Raw genomic sequence first — 17,754 nt, 5'->3', positions numbered from 1 at the left:
TTCACGTGTCACCTGCGTGCTCCATGAGTCTTTTGTTTACACTTATTGTCTACACTTTGTTATTGTTGTCATTGTTTTGATGTGGATTTATGGAGCTGAGCTCCTGTTCGTAAAGTAGTTCAGGTGTAGAAACACCAGATGTGGTACAACTTTGCATTCACATTTTTAAAATGTCCTAATTTTTATTCTAGTTGTATTTATATTTTCTATATATATTTATTTTATTTATTATTTTTATATATTTTTCTGTCTTGTTAAAATGTTCTTGTGTTGAAAATGTTACAGTAAAGTTATTTTGCATGGAAGTTATCTGTAGCCTTTGTAGTTGTTACAGTGCCACAAAGTTTTTTTAGGTTAGGGAAAATTCAAAATAGGGATCTCACTGTTGAAGCATGGGGATATGGCATCATCTTATGGAATGTTTACAATGCCTAATGAAATTATAATCAATATTTCTGAATAATTCCCACCAATAGAGTATATATATATTTGTGGGATGTGTAAGTTTGAATTATTCTGATCCAAATCTTATAACTTAGTTATAACTGCGACCAGTGATTGTTTCCTTGATAAAAACGAGTTACCCCAGGTTGAAAAATAAATAAATATAACACTAAGCCAAAGAGCCAGTCTTTTGAACGGCTCTTTGAAAGGAACTTCTCCTCAAGATCCGGTTCAAAGAGCCTTCAAAGGGCCATGAATCCCATCTCTAATCTGAGTAACCGAATGCGGAAGCACTCTGTGGCTCCCCCTCTCGTCCCCTCATCATCTCCGCAGCGTCAGACGGGCTGTGTTCACGGACCCTCCTGTCAGCGGAACTCAGCCAAATATCCCGAACTCAACTTTACAGCTCGCTGTGTCCCTACGGTAAATACAATCCTCATTTTATTAAACCGGAGAGTCATTCACCGAGGAAACAATGTTGAAATACCCTGCTATTAATCGGGGAAATTAAAGATATGATTGATTAAACTGAAAGCACGTTAATACTCGTAGAAGTTAGCTGTATGTTAGCTTACCCTGTGCTAAAGTTAGTTAGCAGCTAATGCTAACGTCCATGCTCTCTGTACATATGTGCTGATTAATGTAAAGGTTGCATGTAGACAAGATTATCAAACAGTACTGTGCTGCAGCGGAGGAGGACTATAACATAGTATCAACAATACAATGCTAACCTCAGAGATTACTGTCTGGTGCTAGTAAGAGTACATTTACTTTATAAAGGCCCTTATTTTATTAGACAGTTAAACAGTTTTAATGCTTTTAATGGCATTTTAAAATCTGAATGCACTGAGGTTACCAATGAAAACGGATCTGCCCTTGCTCTTTGGGTGTGGCATCAAGGCTTTTTTTATTGTTTCCATAACAGGAAATATTTTAAGAGGGTCTGCTGGGTGTGCCTCTGATCACTAGAGTAAAAATACACAGTAGAACCCTGTCCTGACAGATAACCAGCCCAAACAGTGCTGCTGCACAGCTATACAGGTTAACAATAACATGGCAGGAACTAATACTTAACTATGTTTAACCAAGGGATTTATTGTTGCAATGACTAACACTCACATGAGATGTTTTGTGTTGCCAATGTTTTAGTGTATGCCAACAAAACCAGTAGCTTCCTGGTTCTTATCGACCATTTCCCAATAATAATATTAGTGAAAAAGTCCACTGCAAACTGAACCATGACTCTGACTGCGCTCTAAGATTTCTACATAGCACTGAATGTTTTTTTTTTTCGTTTTGACTTTTTGTTTCCAATTTCAGTTTCGCTTTGACTATTTTTTAATGCTGGTTTGTTAATTTCGTTTAGCTTTTATCATTTTGAAAATGCTTGTAGTTTAGTTTACATTAGTTTTGGGGTTAGCTTTTTTTTGTAATATGGGATACTGTTCTCCTTCCCCAGCTCTAACAAATACACAGTTTTTTTTCTTAAATTGAAGTAGAATTTAGATTTAGATCTTTAAAAACTTCAAGGTCGTCAAAGAGGCAATTTGTGGTACAGTAGAGCAGGGGTTCTCCTAGGGGCCGCAAGACACAAATTGGGGGTCGTGAGATGTTCTCCAAAATTGTTTTTTTTTTTAAGTTATCTAAAAATAGTACATTTTACCCATTATAGTAAAATTATTGACAAAAATAGTCGCTAACCTTGAAATAAAACCTTGAAAATATAAAATGTAATGAGTTTTCTGCCTTTCTTTTTGCCAGATGACTCCTAAGTTTAGGGTTAGTGAACAGTTAATTATCAAAAGCATCAGTAGCAGTAGATTAATTCATAACGGCGCAGGAAACACAGACACATATGCTCATACAGGTAGGCTGATTTTCTGCAGACCAGCTAAATGAAGCCACATTAGATAACTTTGAGGAACAGTGGGGGTTGCGGGCTGAAAAGTTTGGGAACCCCTGCAGTAGAGCATACAAACATTAAAAGCACTTCGGACACAACAAAGATTCAAATAATCCACAGCAGGTGTTATCAGTATTGCAATACGACCACATCAACAGGCATGACAAACATTCACAGTAATCCACATCAGCTGTTGTCAGTCCACTCTCTGTCAGATGCATGTCAACAATCATATACCAAAAACCTTAGTACAATAGTCATTGTAGACAACCTTGTCAGTCTGAATATTAATATCTACAGGTGAACAAAAACTGTTTTAGTATCCTAAATGTTTCAGAGAAATATCTAAAGCAAGTCATTTAAAAGTACCCTGTAGAATATGGAATAACACAAGGAAAGGGTTTTAATTGCTGCTGTTGAGAGGTCTAACCAAAATTGATCCCTTAAGGCAGAACCATAAGGAACATGTATCTGCTGGGTTGCTGGTGTCAAAGAGGAATACTAAGGAATCATGTTTTATTTTGTTTCTTTAATTGAAAGTGTATGTGTAAGTCTAAAAACAATGTCTGAAATTTTGGAAACAGTAATTTTATTCTTTATTTTGAAAATAATATGCCCATTTTGTATTAGATGCCAGCAAAACATTTTAAAACTTTGGGACAGCGGTACAAAAGACTGGAAACGTTGTGAAATACCTAAAGAGAACATGTGAGGGACTGTCTCACAATTAACTAGGTTTAATAAAGAGACAGACTCAAGCTACCCAGGAGATAGAATGGCAGAAGTCTAAAATCATCATTTTTTTGACATGAAAGTTAAAACAAGCTGAACATGTTCCAACATAGAAGTGGGTTTAATGTTTACGATGGAAAATATAAATAAACTAAGAGGTGGAGTTATGTCAAACAACGACAAAATGAGGTTTGGAGACTTACGATTTAATTTCGATAACGATAATCAACAATATTTTGTGTCCCTCAAAAAAATGTATAAAAAATCAAAGTGTGTTTGTAAAAGACGTGTATGGTACTAGCTCGCTACAATAATAATAGTTAATCTACTAGTTAATAATAGCCTACGTGTTAATGATACTGATAAGAGCAACTCGTGAGAGGAAAAGGTCAAATTTGTTAACTTAAAAGTGAGTAATTTCTTTAACTACAAAACAATAACTCTAAAATCACCAGAGCAAGGATTGAAATCAAACAGATCAGGTATCAGGTAAACCATTTCAAAGTGACCTACTGGAGTACTTTCTCAAATACTGAACTAAGACCAACAAAACCTGTTTTGAGATTTTCTGATGGGCTAGTAATCTTCAGAGATCTGTTCACCACTTAACGGGTACATTTTCTGACCAGAAGTTACATACTTTAAACTCTGCTTTGTTGGACCGCATTTTCGTGAGGCTGCCTGGAGCTTGTTTCTCCTGCTCTTCTGCTGTCTGCCTGTCAGAGCTTGCAGGGTCAGACACATAACAGACACACGCATACATACGCACTCAAAGAACTGCAGCTGTTAACTACACTGGACATCAGCTACCCCGCTGAAACTGGGTTTTCAGGACCAAGACTTTAGGACAGGAGGACTACTAATTAATTCAGTTTTGTTTTCTATGAACCTGCAAGATGATTGACATGACTGATGCTGAATTTTTGAGTATACTCTTTACTCCACTCTGCCCCAACCACTCCTCCAAAAAAGGATTTGTTTAGAAGAACTTGTTTAAGGGGATATATTGAGAAAGTTACTCCTCTGAAGCCAGTGTTACAGTAGTTCAAAATTAGGGACATCCTCGATAATGTCATTTCGCACAACGTTAAAACAACAATTAAGATATTATCTTGGACCAAATATATGATACCTCCCTGTAGTGGTGGGCGATATGAAAAAAATATTCTATCACGATATGGACTACTTTATATCACGATAACGATATACCACGATATACGTAACGACATAGTTTTCACAGAATAACTTGAAAACGTTCTGGACAACATACTACAGAAACTGCTTACTTTTCCCTCTCCCTTTATTTGGAAGTGACATGAAAATGTCACAAATTGGATTGCTGTACAGGAGTGCAAAATTATATAATATACAAAAAAGGCAGAGCGGCGGATCGACCAAAGCCTCCACATTTGCTTTTTCTACAATCTTTATCTTTGTAGTTCAAGTCAGAGCAGTATAACAACAACAGTACCTAACATTATTGCCCTAAAGAGGCAGGTGGAGGTATCAAAATAGTAGTTCAAGTCAGAGCAGTATAACAACAACAGTACCTGGGCTATCATAGCTCCTGTGTGGTCTTCTGGGAAGTAGGCCGTCTGTATGCAGCGAGAACAGAGGGTCCAGTCGTCATCGATGAAGTGGATAGTTATGCACATGTAGGGCTCTGTCTGTCGGTTCGTCCACAGGTCTATTGTCAGGGAATAATGTGCCACACGGTTGATTTCCCTCGCTACTTCAGTCCGGCGTTCAGCATATAAACGAGGCACCTCGACTCGAGTGAAGTGCTTCCGACTGGGCATTTTGTACCGTGGATCGGCTAGTTCCATGAGCTCTCGGAACACTGACTTGTCAACCAGCTCAATCGGGAGACCACCTTTACATATCAAACGCGTAACGCCATCATTGAGCTGTTTATGGCGCCGTGAATTTTTTTCACACGGTGTGCCTCGTGCAAAAGACTCCTGCAGGCTCCGTTGAGTGTAGTAGCGGTTCTTCGTCCGACATGGCCCTGTTTCACTTCTTTCTTTGCTCAAACGCAACTTTTGAACATCTATGTACTCCCTCTCGTGTTTCTTCTGCAGGTGATAGAAGAGGTTTGTTGTGTTGGCATCAGGCGAGGGAACGACCTTGTGGCACAGTTTGCAAACCGCGGTTTTCTGCTCCGTGTCAGACGCGTTGAACCCAAAGTGTAGCCAAACCACAGACGTGCCCCCTCTTTTCGGCACAAGCTCGATTTGAGCTTCCTGGGACTCTGTATGTGTCCATTGTGACTGGGATAGAACTTTTTCTGAGCCGTCCTCCTCCATGTTTACCTGTCCCTGCTCGTCTGCATGTGTTGTTGTTGGTGTTGTTGTGTCGGCGTGTTTGGTACCACGTGACTAACGTAAAGCAGCGTAATGTCGCAAAACCACAGTCGCAGTACAGCCTATGCTGTGAAGATTCACTTTAATTGATAAAACGACGATGGAAACGATAGAAGAAAAATGACACGATAGACAGTTTTCTATCGTATGTACAATATATATCGTCATATCGCCCATCACTACATCCCTGTCACGGTCACACAGCGTTAAACTCAGTTTGAACTTTAGTTCTGATAATGGTGATTTTGCTGTGAATAATTGTGTGTGTCTGTTTACAGTTGACAAAAGATGTTTCTCAACAAGTTTGTCAGTGGCCTCATTGATGTTGTCAGGTGAGCATCTCCTCAGAGTATTCCTCAAGGCTCAGTAAAGTTGTGGGTTTGTGGTGTAACTTATTTTATGTTGATCCTGTCTTTGCAGCAACATCGACCCCGCCCAGTTTATGCCAACTGAACCTGTGAGTAACATTAACATCAACAGCTCCATCTGAATATTGATCTTGTTTAACATAGGATGATAATATTTGCTTTGACTCTGTCCCACAGCCTCCACCTCGCAGGCCAGCAGTGTTCGCAGAGCAGCATGAGAATGACGAGGAGAAGCAGTTCCGCAGAGTCTTCCAGCAGCTCGCTGGAGAAGTGAGTGTCACGGTCTCCAGTGTGTTAGAAATGATTCCAGATGTTTGAAGTACAACAAAACTAAACCCCGACTTTCTAAGTTCAGAGTGGATTCACAGGCCTTGAAGCATCAGACAATGAGCAGGGCGGGTTTGTGGGGTTAGGGGTCCAGTCCAGCATGGATGTTATGTAGAGCTGTAAACGTTTAATTATGTTGCAAGCACTGCAGCCCATTTCACAGCTGCTCTGTTAGAACAACTTTAACAACTGTTTTTTACCCATGAGTCAGTTGGAAATCAAGTCGTCAAAATAAGTTAAAAAGCCTGTACAAACATGCTTCAACGTTATAAATGAGCCTTTACAGGTTTCTGCTTTCTGCATAATTGACTTGTTGTTTTTTGTCACGTAGGACATGGAAGTGAGCCCAAATGAGCTGATGAACATCCTGAACAGAATCATTTCAAAACGTAAGATCTCATTGTGTGTGACATTTTTACAACCCACTCTCCAGTGTGAAAGATAGTCAACCTCATTCTGTCGTCTGTTCACAATATTACGCATTCATGCCTCTTTTGCTTTTTAGATGGAGACCTGAAGACGGATGGTTTCAGTATTGAGTCTTGCAGGAGTATGGTTGCAGTCATGGATGTATCCTTTCTATCATTAGAGGGCTTTGTGTGTTGTATTGTGTTGTGTTGTGTTGTGTTGTGTTGTGTTGTGTTGTGTTGTCCAGGTGACAATGACAACACAAACACATCAACACAACAACAAACACAACTGACAGAAAATGTTTCACAAATCGTACTGCAGTTCTGGAAATCGTGAGTACTAAAGATCTTGTGATTCGAAGGGTTAAGCTTGAGACTGTTTGGCTCGTTTGAAAGTTTACTGTCCTGAGTGGCGCCAGCAGGCCTGTTTATCCTCTAAAGTAAATAGTTATAGCGCAGCTGAGATGTAGTCCAGTTGTGAGTTTACATCATGTTGTTACTCCCTCCCACTGTGTGTCAAAGCTAGTGGCAGAAAGCTGAATCAAGTTAGTTGGATGAAGTATAGAAAGAAATCATGGTGGGCTTGTGTTAATGTGGGCTTCATATAATTTTAATACAAACTTGAAGTGAAGCCTTTGTTTTTCACTTGCATATTTAAGAAAACAAGTTGTTAACACAGCCCTGTGCGACCAAGCTAATTCAACATATCACACATATTTTGTCTCATCTAGCTTTACTTACCCTAACAGTTGAGATTGCACTAGGGTGTTATAGGAAGCTGGGCATCTTCTTAATAAATCAACCCAGAGTTTACAAAAAGAGGCAGGATTAGCAGCACATGGCCAATCACAAACATGAACATGTCTGCATAGCAAACTACGATAAAAGAAAAATAAGTTGAACTTTATAAACCAGAATTAAATCAACACAATCTCAGCAGCGAAGAACAGCTGTAAGAAAAATAATTTCATCTTATATCACGTTCATCATCCCTGAATAGATCTGACTTCAACACCCATTTATTCCATTACATTAATTCATTGCTTACATGTACTATTGTGGCGGACAGGATGGTACTACATGTTATATCTCGGCTACAGTTCCTCGATAATCAAACAGAGAAGAATGGAATTAACTAAATCAATACAGAGACCTTATTAAAAGCAGTATGTCTGATCCATTATATATGTTCTAAGTACAAATACAAGACCTCTGTACTCTGATCGTTATATGTTTAAGGATGTCAGAACAATCAATAATTTTTGTGAAGATAATTCATAAATAATTTCATAGTAGAAAGATGAAGTGTTTGCCAGTCTCTCCCTCCTCCCACCTATCGATTAATCAATTGTCTGATTGGTCGGTGGGCTATTTTTTTCCAAAAACTGAACTCAGGGCTCAAAATTGCAACCATTTTGGTCACATATGCTCCTGAAATTCAATCTGTGTGACCTCATGAATATTGGAGCATTATTGTAGTTGTGATACTAGATACTAAAAGTCTGAACCCAGACTTAAACCTGAAATTACCTTCATAATTGAAAGTCTTCCTTCGTAGTACAGACCTTTGTTATGTAAACTCTAACTAGTGTTGTGAACAAGTCCAACACAGAGTTTACTCTCATTCCTCCCTCTACACCTCTTGAACGAGGGAGGCACGTAAAACACGCCTTGTGTAAACACATGGTACAACTGTTTGACTCGGCCTGAGCATCAGACGAAAACACGCCAGCTCAGGTTTAAAGTAAAGTCTTTGTTTTTTAGATCTCACTGTGTGGTGCTAAAATAATGGACATCGATAAAACAGAGACAACCCCAAAGACACGCTCAGGTGCTTGAACTGCTTTATACTTGTGGTTGAATTTGTGCTTTGAGTTGCACCCTAAATAAAGCTGACTGTGCAGTCCCTCAGTTTGTATCCATGCCTTTAGCATTTAACCAAAATGTGACTCGGATAAAAGCTTCTAACTTTCTGCCTGAAGAGTGTTTTTTACTCTCTTGAGTTTTTATGTTCCCCATCAAAGAGCTCCTTCATCGCACTTTGTATTTGAACACAGAAGACTCTCTTTTCTGCCACTTCTCTTTAACACTGTTTCAGAGTGACAGCACTGGAAAACTCGGCTTTCATGAATTCAAACACCTCTGGAACAACGTGAAGAAATGGCAGGCAAGTGCTGTTTTATTTGTCTTACATGTGTGTCTGTGTGCTGCTCAGTTACGTTCCTGTACTATGAGTTACTAATCTCCTGTGATAGTGAGCTCAGAAGAAACTTCATACTAAATAAAAGATTAACAGTATCAGCGGCTTATTGATAATATGGATGACTTTGATTTGAACGTCCAGTTGGCTGAACCAAATTTTTTGTTGACAACCATGTTGCTGCTTTTATTTAAGACGCTCATTTAAGTTGACTAAAATTCATATTTGTAAAAAAAAAAAAAAAAAAAGGCATTTCTAATGCACAGCAGGTTTGGAAACCGTAATTGTTTCTAGTAAGGTTAGAAAATAGTTATTTCTGCCATTCTTCTTCAATGAAAATCAAATTTCCATGACACTTTCAATAACAAACTCTTTAAATGTTTTCATTGTTTTTAGGGAATTTACAAATCCTACGATGCCGACGGTTCTGGTGTCATTGGTGCAGAAGAGCTGCCTAATGCTTTCATAGCTGCTGGTGAGGAGTCATTTTTTAAAATTCCTCTGATCAATGACTTTTAAAAAAGTTTTTAGAGACGCTGTGTTTGCACACTTGCATATTGGCATAACTTTATTATATATTATATCCTGTCAGCATGTATATAACTTCATTTATAAAACTACAACATGCATTTATTTCACATAAAAGGTAGTGTGTTCCCATGGTTAAGTTTGAGCGAGTATCTGTTTGATGTGTGCAAGGAAGTCAGGTTGCATGATGGAGAGCTTGGTATCAGTCTCTGGCTGTTGAGGGCTGGAGTTAAAGACCTGTGCAGGGATGTGGTGAAGCAGAAGTGTAAGGAGATAGGGATGAGGGTATCCCGTGCTTTGGCCCCACCTTGAGCAGGAACATGATGTTAGGAGACGAGGAAAACAAAAGCTCACCACCTCCAAGCTCTCTGTTGTGATTATATTTAATTTAAATGTGATTACTTCAATCTTACATGTGGGAAGTTTTTAAAGGAAACTTTATTGAAAATGATTAAAGCTCCATCCTGACTCAACTCGTACAGTGTGAGTGCAAAAATCGTGAGCTTTGGTTGTGCATAGTACACAATTTGCTGTTACACTGAGTTCACTTTTCACCATGACATTTAAAAAATGGTACAGTGTTTGCCAGGCCTAAGTCAGAAACCTTTTATAAAAGGTTATAAAGAGCTGTGGTTATTGACTCATGTGTGAAATTTGTAAGTTAAAGTTAAAGTTAGCTCTAAATTCTGCTCAAACTTTTCATACAAACGTCATGTCCAGCACACACTGGTTAATAAATGAGCTGCTCGGTCAACGCTCCAACACCTTGTATGGATAAATGATGAGTCAGTCAAAGAACTTATCTTTGGGCTTTTGCGTAAAGGGTTAAAAATTGTACTATCATACTCGTTTTTTTATGTGTTTGTGATAAGCAGTGGAGCATGAAGCCTGTGCACATGTATCCTTTGTGTAACTGTTGATGAAAATTAATATTAAGTGCTTTCATCTGCTCCTCTCTTCCTCAGGCTTCCCCCTCAAAGACCAGCTGTTCCAAATGATAATCCGCAGATACAGCGATGAAAATGGAAACATGGACTTTGACAACTACATCGGCTGCCTCGTGAGGCTGGATGCCATGTGCCGTAAGTTTCACAGATCAGTCCTAAAACGAATCATCTGGTTTATCTGTGATACTAATAAGTCACTCAAAGTAAAGATGATAGAGGACAGAGGATGATATCAAAGCTCTGACCAGTGAATCTATACTGTGAAGTGATATTCAGCCACAACATCATGACCTCTGACAGTGAAGGGGAATATCAATGACTATTTTGTTATAATGGTCGGTGGGTGGGATCTGTCAGGCAGCAGGTGAACATTTTGTTCTCGTAGTTGATGTGTTAGAAGTAGGAAAATCGGGCGAGTGTGAGGATTTGACATGCAACCAAACTGTGATGGTTAGACGACTGGGTTAGAGCGTCTCTAAACTTACAGCTCTTGTGGGGTCAGAACCTACCAACAGTAGTCAGAACTAGGGATGTATACATTAAGAAATTACTCAAAACACGCATTTCTGTTTTCAATTTTCCGTCACGTGGAACAAACATCATGTGGTCTCATATTACACTCAGCTTTCAGGGAGGTGTTTTATGTTTAAAGCATGTTTCAAGTGAATCAGCTGCTAAAGGTGATACGCACAGCAGAGACGTTCAGCTGGCGGCTGCAGCTGTGCATCAGGTCTTCCATGTGCGCTTTTTAAAAGAGGATCAATGCGCAACTGCTACCAACAACGACACGGACATGAGGGTTGACAACTTTAAACAGGACATTTCCCCATCTTTGGATACAAAGCCAACAGACTGTTGGGAATTGCTAGTACGCTATGTTTGTAGGGCAGCAACATCAGAGCCTTCACAGCTTTTCTGCCACTGGACTGATTATGACCCGGTTGCACTCCCAGCTGACACCTGACCGAATACACATGTTTATTTTTCTCAATAAGAACGAGGAGACAGAAAACTGGACACTCTTAGTCTGAAGTACTTTTCTGTTCGTATTTATGAGCCTTCACATTATAAGACTATGTCCGCGGAGAATATTTTTATGAGCCGGATCGTTGATAATCAGTGTTAAACATGTACCTGTATTCAATACTGTCAGTTATATGCATTTTGTTGCTGTAGAAAATATAATTTAGGGGGGAAAAAAAACGTATATGGACTTGTTTTATATACTTAAAATGTACATCCCTAGTTAGAACCTACCAAAAATGGTCCAAGGAAGGAGAACCAGTTACCTGTTGACAGGGTCATGGGCAGCCAGGGGTCTTCGATGTGTGTGGGGAATGAAGGCTGGCCCATGTAGTCTAGAAGAGATACTGGAGCTCAAACTGCTGAAAAGGTGAATGCTGGGCCTGATGGAAAAGTGTCAGAACTCACAGTGCAGTGTTTCTCACACTGGGTTATTAGCTGCTTGCTAATGTGACAACAGATGACGCTGTGCTTATGATACGATATTCTCCTGATCCGGTTTCAATTAGCGCTTCGTTTCTGCGTGTCTTTGAAATGCAGGCTGTATAAAACGTTGATGTTACTGAGATCCAGAGCTCGGTAACTATATCCAAAATTAGAAAATCAGGGCACTAAAAATTGTATAAATACAACATGGGAAGTAGGCATGTTTTCCTATCAGCTGAAGCTTCTTGTTCTCTCTGAGTTGAGTTGTCCAGTTTGCACACTTTTTCCTGCATTTCTGTTTGATACTAATCACACCCCCAAACTACTTTAACTTGCTCATCTCACTTCCTATCACAGTCTGTGATCCGTGAGAGGACGAGGCTAGTTACTGACACAGAATATTTCAAGGATTCAGAACTAGGAGAGTGCAGAGCATCATCTGCAGCAACCAACTGCACACAACCTATAAGTAGCCGTATAAGAAGGTTCATATGTAACTTGAGACATCCAGCCCCAATCAATGCATCACAGAGGGGATGTGCTGGACCTCTCTCTCTGATCACTTGCAGCAGAGTACATATCAGTCGCTTTATTCTCTGTAGGAAGTGTACAGAGCGATAGGAGATGATCATGATCTTGGATGGTGATTTCATACAAATAAAAAAAACAGAAACATTCAAATATGGTTAACTGCAGTCAGTGCCACCTACCCCTATGTGCACGTGCAGCACATAGGGCTTCATCATCTATTGAGGTCCTTATGTTTGCACAAGTGATTGCAAGAGTTTGCCTACTTATCGGGAATGAGTCGTGAGAATAATGAATATAACTAGGCCAATGAGTGTCCAGCGTTGGCCAAATATAGACTTTACCTGTGTGTCACACCCATTAGTAGTCACCTTGATACATTTGGGGAGCCACACTAGCATTAACTATATTTATTTATTTATTTCGGAAGATATTACACTATCCACAATCGGGTCACGAGTGAGCTCTGTTTGCTCGCTCAGCTCCTCCTGTTCACTTTGACAGACACTCACACTGCGCTGATGAGCATCCTCATCCTCCTGTACGTGCACTGTAGTGTTTTTGGACCTCTCCTGATAAATATCAACGTGAATTGTTCCCCACTGTAAGTACAGCTCTCTGTACAGATTTGGTAACATTACCACGTTGATTTGAATCATTTGATACATCATGTAAGTACCATCAAGTGTCCTCCTCATGTGGCTCAGCTGCTGTAAAAACAAATAAAAAATGGAGTTACATTTGAGGTGATGTAGGCAAGTGAATCATAATGCTGATGAACCAAGTTGCCAGAAACACACAATGTGGAAGAAACAGAAAGAGCTAGACAACAGAGAAATTGTGGCGCGGAGGAACAACAGTGAAGACAGAGGTTGTTTTTTCGAAACTGCCTGCTACATACTAGCTACTAATGTAGTAGGCAGTAGGTACAGGCTACTACATACTGCGTTTGAATTGAGTATGTAGTATGACTGTTCTGTTCGATCTGTGTTGCAGTACACTGGGCCAGACGTCACTGGATTTACGTTTGGGAATGCAGAAGTAAACAACAGCGAAGCTGATAGATAAACTGCTTCTTTAGCATCCACTTATGATTTAAAACGTTAGGAAGTGGTTTATATGGAATTTAATAATTTTCACAGCACCTAAAAACTGAGTTCTCCTGTCAAAAAAAGAAGAGAAAAGGAAACGCTGAATGAGCGCTGTGCATTGTGGGAAACAGTACATGAGGCAGACTGGTCCGATGCATACTGCTAAATTTTCCCGAATCAGTAGACATCTGGGTAGTTATGGCATACTGCAGATTTTGGGCTTGTTCACATACCGCTTTCTACATACTGAATTTTGGCCAAATCAGTAGGTACTGCTGGTATAGTAGGCGGTTTCGAAAACAGCCTTTGTCTCCAAATTCCCCAGATCTCAATACAATTCAGCAGCTGTAGGTTGTGCTGGACCACCAAGTCCAACTATGGAGGCCCCACCTCACAGCTGTCAAGACTTAGAGGAGTTTCTACTGACATCTGGTGCCAGATTCCACAGAGTCCATGTCTCATCAGGTCAGGACTGTATTGTCCTGATGAGAGAGGGGCCTACACAACAGTAGTCAGGGGTCATAATATTATGGCTGATTGGTGTTTGTGTTACTGCTGAACTGGGCTCAGTACTGTTAAGTGTACATAAATACAAGTGATTAAGGATAACGTATTTCAACATTTCCACCTTATGAAAAGTAGTTATGTTCTGAAAATAATCTTGTAATGTAGTAAATACCGCTCACTTAGAACTAAACATTTTCACTGTGAGGTTGAAAACATGAGCCTGATCAGCACTTTGACAAACTACACGAACTTCCTGTTGTTAAATAGTAACGCTGTGCACAAATATTTTTACTTTTAATTCAGGTATTCTTAACACTTTTATATAGTTTTTTAAAAAACACAAAGTCTTCATCAACTTTTGTCACTGACACCTACAACTATAAATATCAGCAAGGTCTGGCGATGCTTCAGTCCCAGTCATGAAGAGCTGCCTCAAGTTTCCTCTGTGTGTCTGGAGATGTTTCCCCTTAAAAGTTCCCTTATCCTCACTGTTATAGACTGAGGGTGTCAGATTAAAGTGCTCTCTTCTCATTCAGGTGCCTTCAAAACCCTGGATAAAGATAACAATGGGACCATCAAAGTCAACGTTCAGGAGGTAACGTGGTCTCAGTTATTGGTTTTTATTTAAAGCATTGTGACAGTTGAACATAGACATAAACGTGCCTTCTTTGCTCTTGTCTTTGCAGTGGCTTCAGCTGACCATGTACTCTTGAGTCTGGAGGATTGCCTCACCTGCTCGTCATAGGGAACCACTTTGTTTGTCTACACAGTACCAAATCTTTCTCTATCCCCACAACCTTCTGTTCTTTAGCCAACCCTTTGTGAGTGGACAAGTTGTTGCAATGTTAGTTTGGTAGTATACCATGTAATACTTGCAAGGAAGAACTGATACCGTATTACTCACCCAGAAAAGCAAAAACCTGCACTCACATCGGTGCACAACACTGAGGAGCAAAATAAACTCCTCTGAATCCTCTGAAAAAGTCTCTAGCTAACAGGATTCACTTCACAAAAGATATAAGTATGTTTGAGTGGTGTGGCTTGTGAGTCATTTGCTTTTAATCTGCTTATTGCCCTCTAGCCAAACTGAGAGTAGGCCAGACAAAATCAAGACAATACTTGCATCCTGAAAATTTGGAAAACTCTAATGTGAAAGCAGGAAGCTTCTGGCTGCAGTGGCTGTTTCCCAGAGATTGTATGCTGGAAGGGTCAGCAGCGATAGTCTAACACTTGAAACAGCATTGAAATACCTAGGAAGGGATTTGTCATGATATTAATTGATGTTTAGTGTCACCAAAAGTACAGAGTGTGAGAAAGTCAAACATGACGAAGCTGTGTGTCATGGTGGAGGGACAAAAATCAACTTTTCCTTGGATTTTGAGGAAATTGAAACTTAAAAAATATACATTTTAAAAACTCTAAAAAGACTCAATTATGGGTTTGATGCTGGTTCATGAGTGACAATCAGACAAATATCATTAAAACCCAAACATCTTTTTTGTTTGCAAAAATAAAGACTGACATGTCTTTTCCCAAGGGTTAGTCACTTTAGTATTATTATTTTGGAACACACCATCTTACAACTCCCCAGCAGACAAAAACTGGTTTACTCATCTCTGTAAATAATCTTCAACAAGGCACAAGTTTTCTTTTGCTGGGAGCAACAGTAAACAGGTAAATGGCACATGTATACTGCTTCAATGACATAACTTTCGCTCAGCTGCTAATTAAAAAAACTCATAGGGATAGGAAAACATAAACTTTTAACATCTACCATAGGAATTTAGTCACCTAAACATTGCTACACACTTTTCCACAAAATGGAAATTTGTGGATGGAACAGATCTACACTGACAGAGGAGAGCTGTATAAATTGTAAAGTCATAGACAGATCTCTAATTAAACTACTACTTCAAGTACAGTCATATTTACTGTCCCCATCATAGATTCCTCTGGCTACATTTATTTTTACTAAAATAAAGTTAGATATATTTCCACTTTGGTTATAGATACAGTAACTGAAAGAGAATAAATGTTTATTTGATGTCAAACTTTGGTACACATGCAGATCATGGTTTAATGATTTGTCGCTCCCTTATTTTGCATGAGAGTTGCACTTTTGCTGTATTGCATTATAGCAGTTTGGAGGCTCAGTGCTTTTTACAGCCACTAGACAATCTAAGCCGATAATAAATACCTTTCATATATAACTATTTTAAAGTGACATATTATCCATGGTTGTTAGTATATACTCAGTATATACAGCACCATGTTTTTTTTCTGTTTGAGCAATATTCACATCCCAGGACATCCTGTTTGTTTGGCCAGGCTTTTACTTTATCAATTTATGTTTAATGCTGGTCTTGTGACTTTGCCATAACATTTTCTGTGTCTCAGTTCACCAATCACTTCTTATTGTGTACTTACTGAAATGCCTGCACAAGATAATACCAAAACAATGTGTGGATTGATATTATAAAACATGAATATGCCACCAATGCATGCAGCTAGTAGTAAATATGCCATTATTAATGGTTTTAACAATGTAGTTATAGCCAAAGTTATAGAACTGTTACTGAAAATGCTTGGTCAAATAAATACCTGTGCCATATTTGAAATAAAAAAGGTTAAATGTTTCTGTTATATTTGTATGCACTTGAATTGCTGTATCTATCTACTTTTCGCTATTTATAACTCACTTATATATTCTTAAAGGCACTATGAGGAGTTTTTCACCAGCTGAGAAACAGACTGAAACCAACACTGATGCCTCTTCATGACCTTCAAAAAGCAAACAAAACCATAAACAACAACACTGATACCTTCTCTGTTGTCATTTTAAATGCCTTATACCACTCAGTGGGGGTAGGTCTCAGACCACATGATTGACATTTGACTTTAGAAACCTCCTTTGTTGGCTGTTTTCATGGCAAATAATCACATTGAGTGATAAACCTGGCTGTTAAAAGACAGCAGGGTGAGGTTTTTGTTGAAAACACTACTTTTGCATGTACAGAACAAGAGATAAGAGGTATCACTTTGACCACAATGGGGCACCAAAATTGATATAAATCAAAAGTTCCTCACAGCAGCTTTAATTAAAGAGTGAGTGGCTTATAACATTGGTAATTTTTAATGTAACACCCAAACAATGCAGCTAGACTGTAGGAGAATGATTTGGATGCTTGGCTTCCAGAACCAGTTGGTGAAGCCAAAAACGACCACTTGTGTGATCCCGACTTAGACCATACGTGTGTTTGTGTGGGTGAGTATTTCGGTATTTTGATGGTTAATGAATCAAGCTAGTCTACATCACAACATAGGCGTGCACCTTCAAAATAAAAGCACGTTGAAACAACGACATAATCAGCAATTAAAGAATACAGAGTAATTTACGATATCAATAGTCTTGTTCGGGGTCATTGTTATGAATTAGAAATAAAAACAATACTACAGGGTAACCCATCATTGGCATACGAATACAAATATGCTCCTAAAAAAATAAATCTTAAATCAACTGCTTTAGCTGGCGAGCTAACTCAGGTTAACCAGTGTTCTAGTAGAAAGTGCTTCCTTTCGAGGTGTGCCGTGTAGCGTCTCTACGCATGCGCACGCCCACGATCCAGCGTGTTTGTTACTATGGTTTATCACCAGAAGTGATATTGCGACACAGAAGTATACGGCTTAACGCTTCTCTTCGCCTCAAATTGGTTTTTAAAAACATGCTACCCATGTCCTGACAATGCAAACGAAGTGGGCAGTGATGTAATATAAAGTGATTCTTTGAGCATTATCTGTTAGGCTGTTGAGATACATTTCTGTTGAAATATCAGGGTTCCCACTCTTTTCCAGAGATCATTTTCCAGGACATTTTCAGTGATGATCAAGCTGGTATGACAGTCTAAATTTAGTTCCTAATTTAGTTCCTAAATAGTCTAATATGTTCCTCTCAGTGGA

The 17,754-nt window shown here is 39.1% G+C and overlaps 1 protein-coding gene across 1 annotated transcript; it reads left to right on the top strand.

Moving 5' to 3' along the window:
• Positions 1-628: 628 nt before the first annotated feature.
• LOC117812883 (calpain small subunit 1-like) lies at positions 629-16,440 on the top strand. Its single transcript, XM_034683869.1, has 11 exons — positions 629-867; positions 5,721-5,774; positions 5,863-5,899; positions 5,988-6,080; positions 6,469-6,526; positions 6,643-6,707; positions 8,646-8,714; positions 9,144-9,222; positions 10,241-10,357; positions 14,334-14,392; positions 14,484-16,440. Exons 2-11 carry the CDS (start codon positions 5,731-5,733, stop codon positions 14,508-14,510), a joined length of 648 nt encoding a protein of 215 aa, XP_034539760.1. The 5' UTR covers positions 629-867; positions 5,721-5,730; the 3' UTR covers positions 14,511-16,440.
• The last annotated feature ends 1,314 nt before the right edge of the window (positions 16,441-17,754 follow it).

The sequence above is a fragment of the Notolabrus celidotus genome, chromosome 5 (assembly GCF_009762535.1).
Source record: "Notolabrus celidotus isolate fNotCel1 chromosome 5, fNotCel1.pri, whole genome shotgun sequence".
Lineage (NCBI taxonomy): Eukaryota > Metazoa > Chordata > Actinopteri > Labriformes > Labridae > Notolabrus > Notolabrus celidotus.
This window is presented reverse-complemented; position numbering and strand designations above follow the sequence as displayed.

Excerpts from the sequence above, each read along its gene's own strand:
- LOC117812883 (XM_034683869.1), top strand. The coding sequence starts at position 5,731 with ATGTTTCTCAACAAGTTTGTCAGTGGCCTCATTGATGTTGTCAG. Across the intron at positions 6,708-8,645 it reads GTATGGTTGCAGTCATGGAT|AGTGACAGCACTGGAAAACT; the intron begins GTATCCTTTCTA and ends ACACTGTTTCAG. Across the intron at positions 9,223-10,240 it reads TAATGCTTTCATAGCTGCTG|GCTTCCCCCTCAAAGACCAG; the intron begins GTGAGGAGTCAT and ends TCTCTTCCTCAG.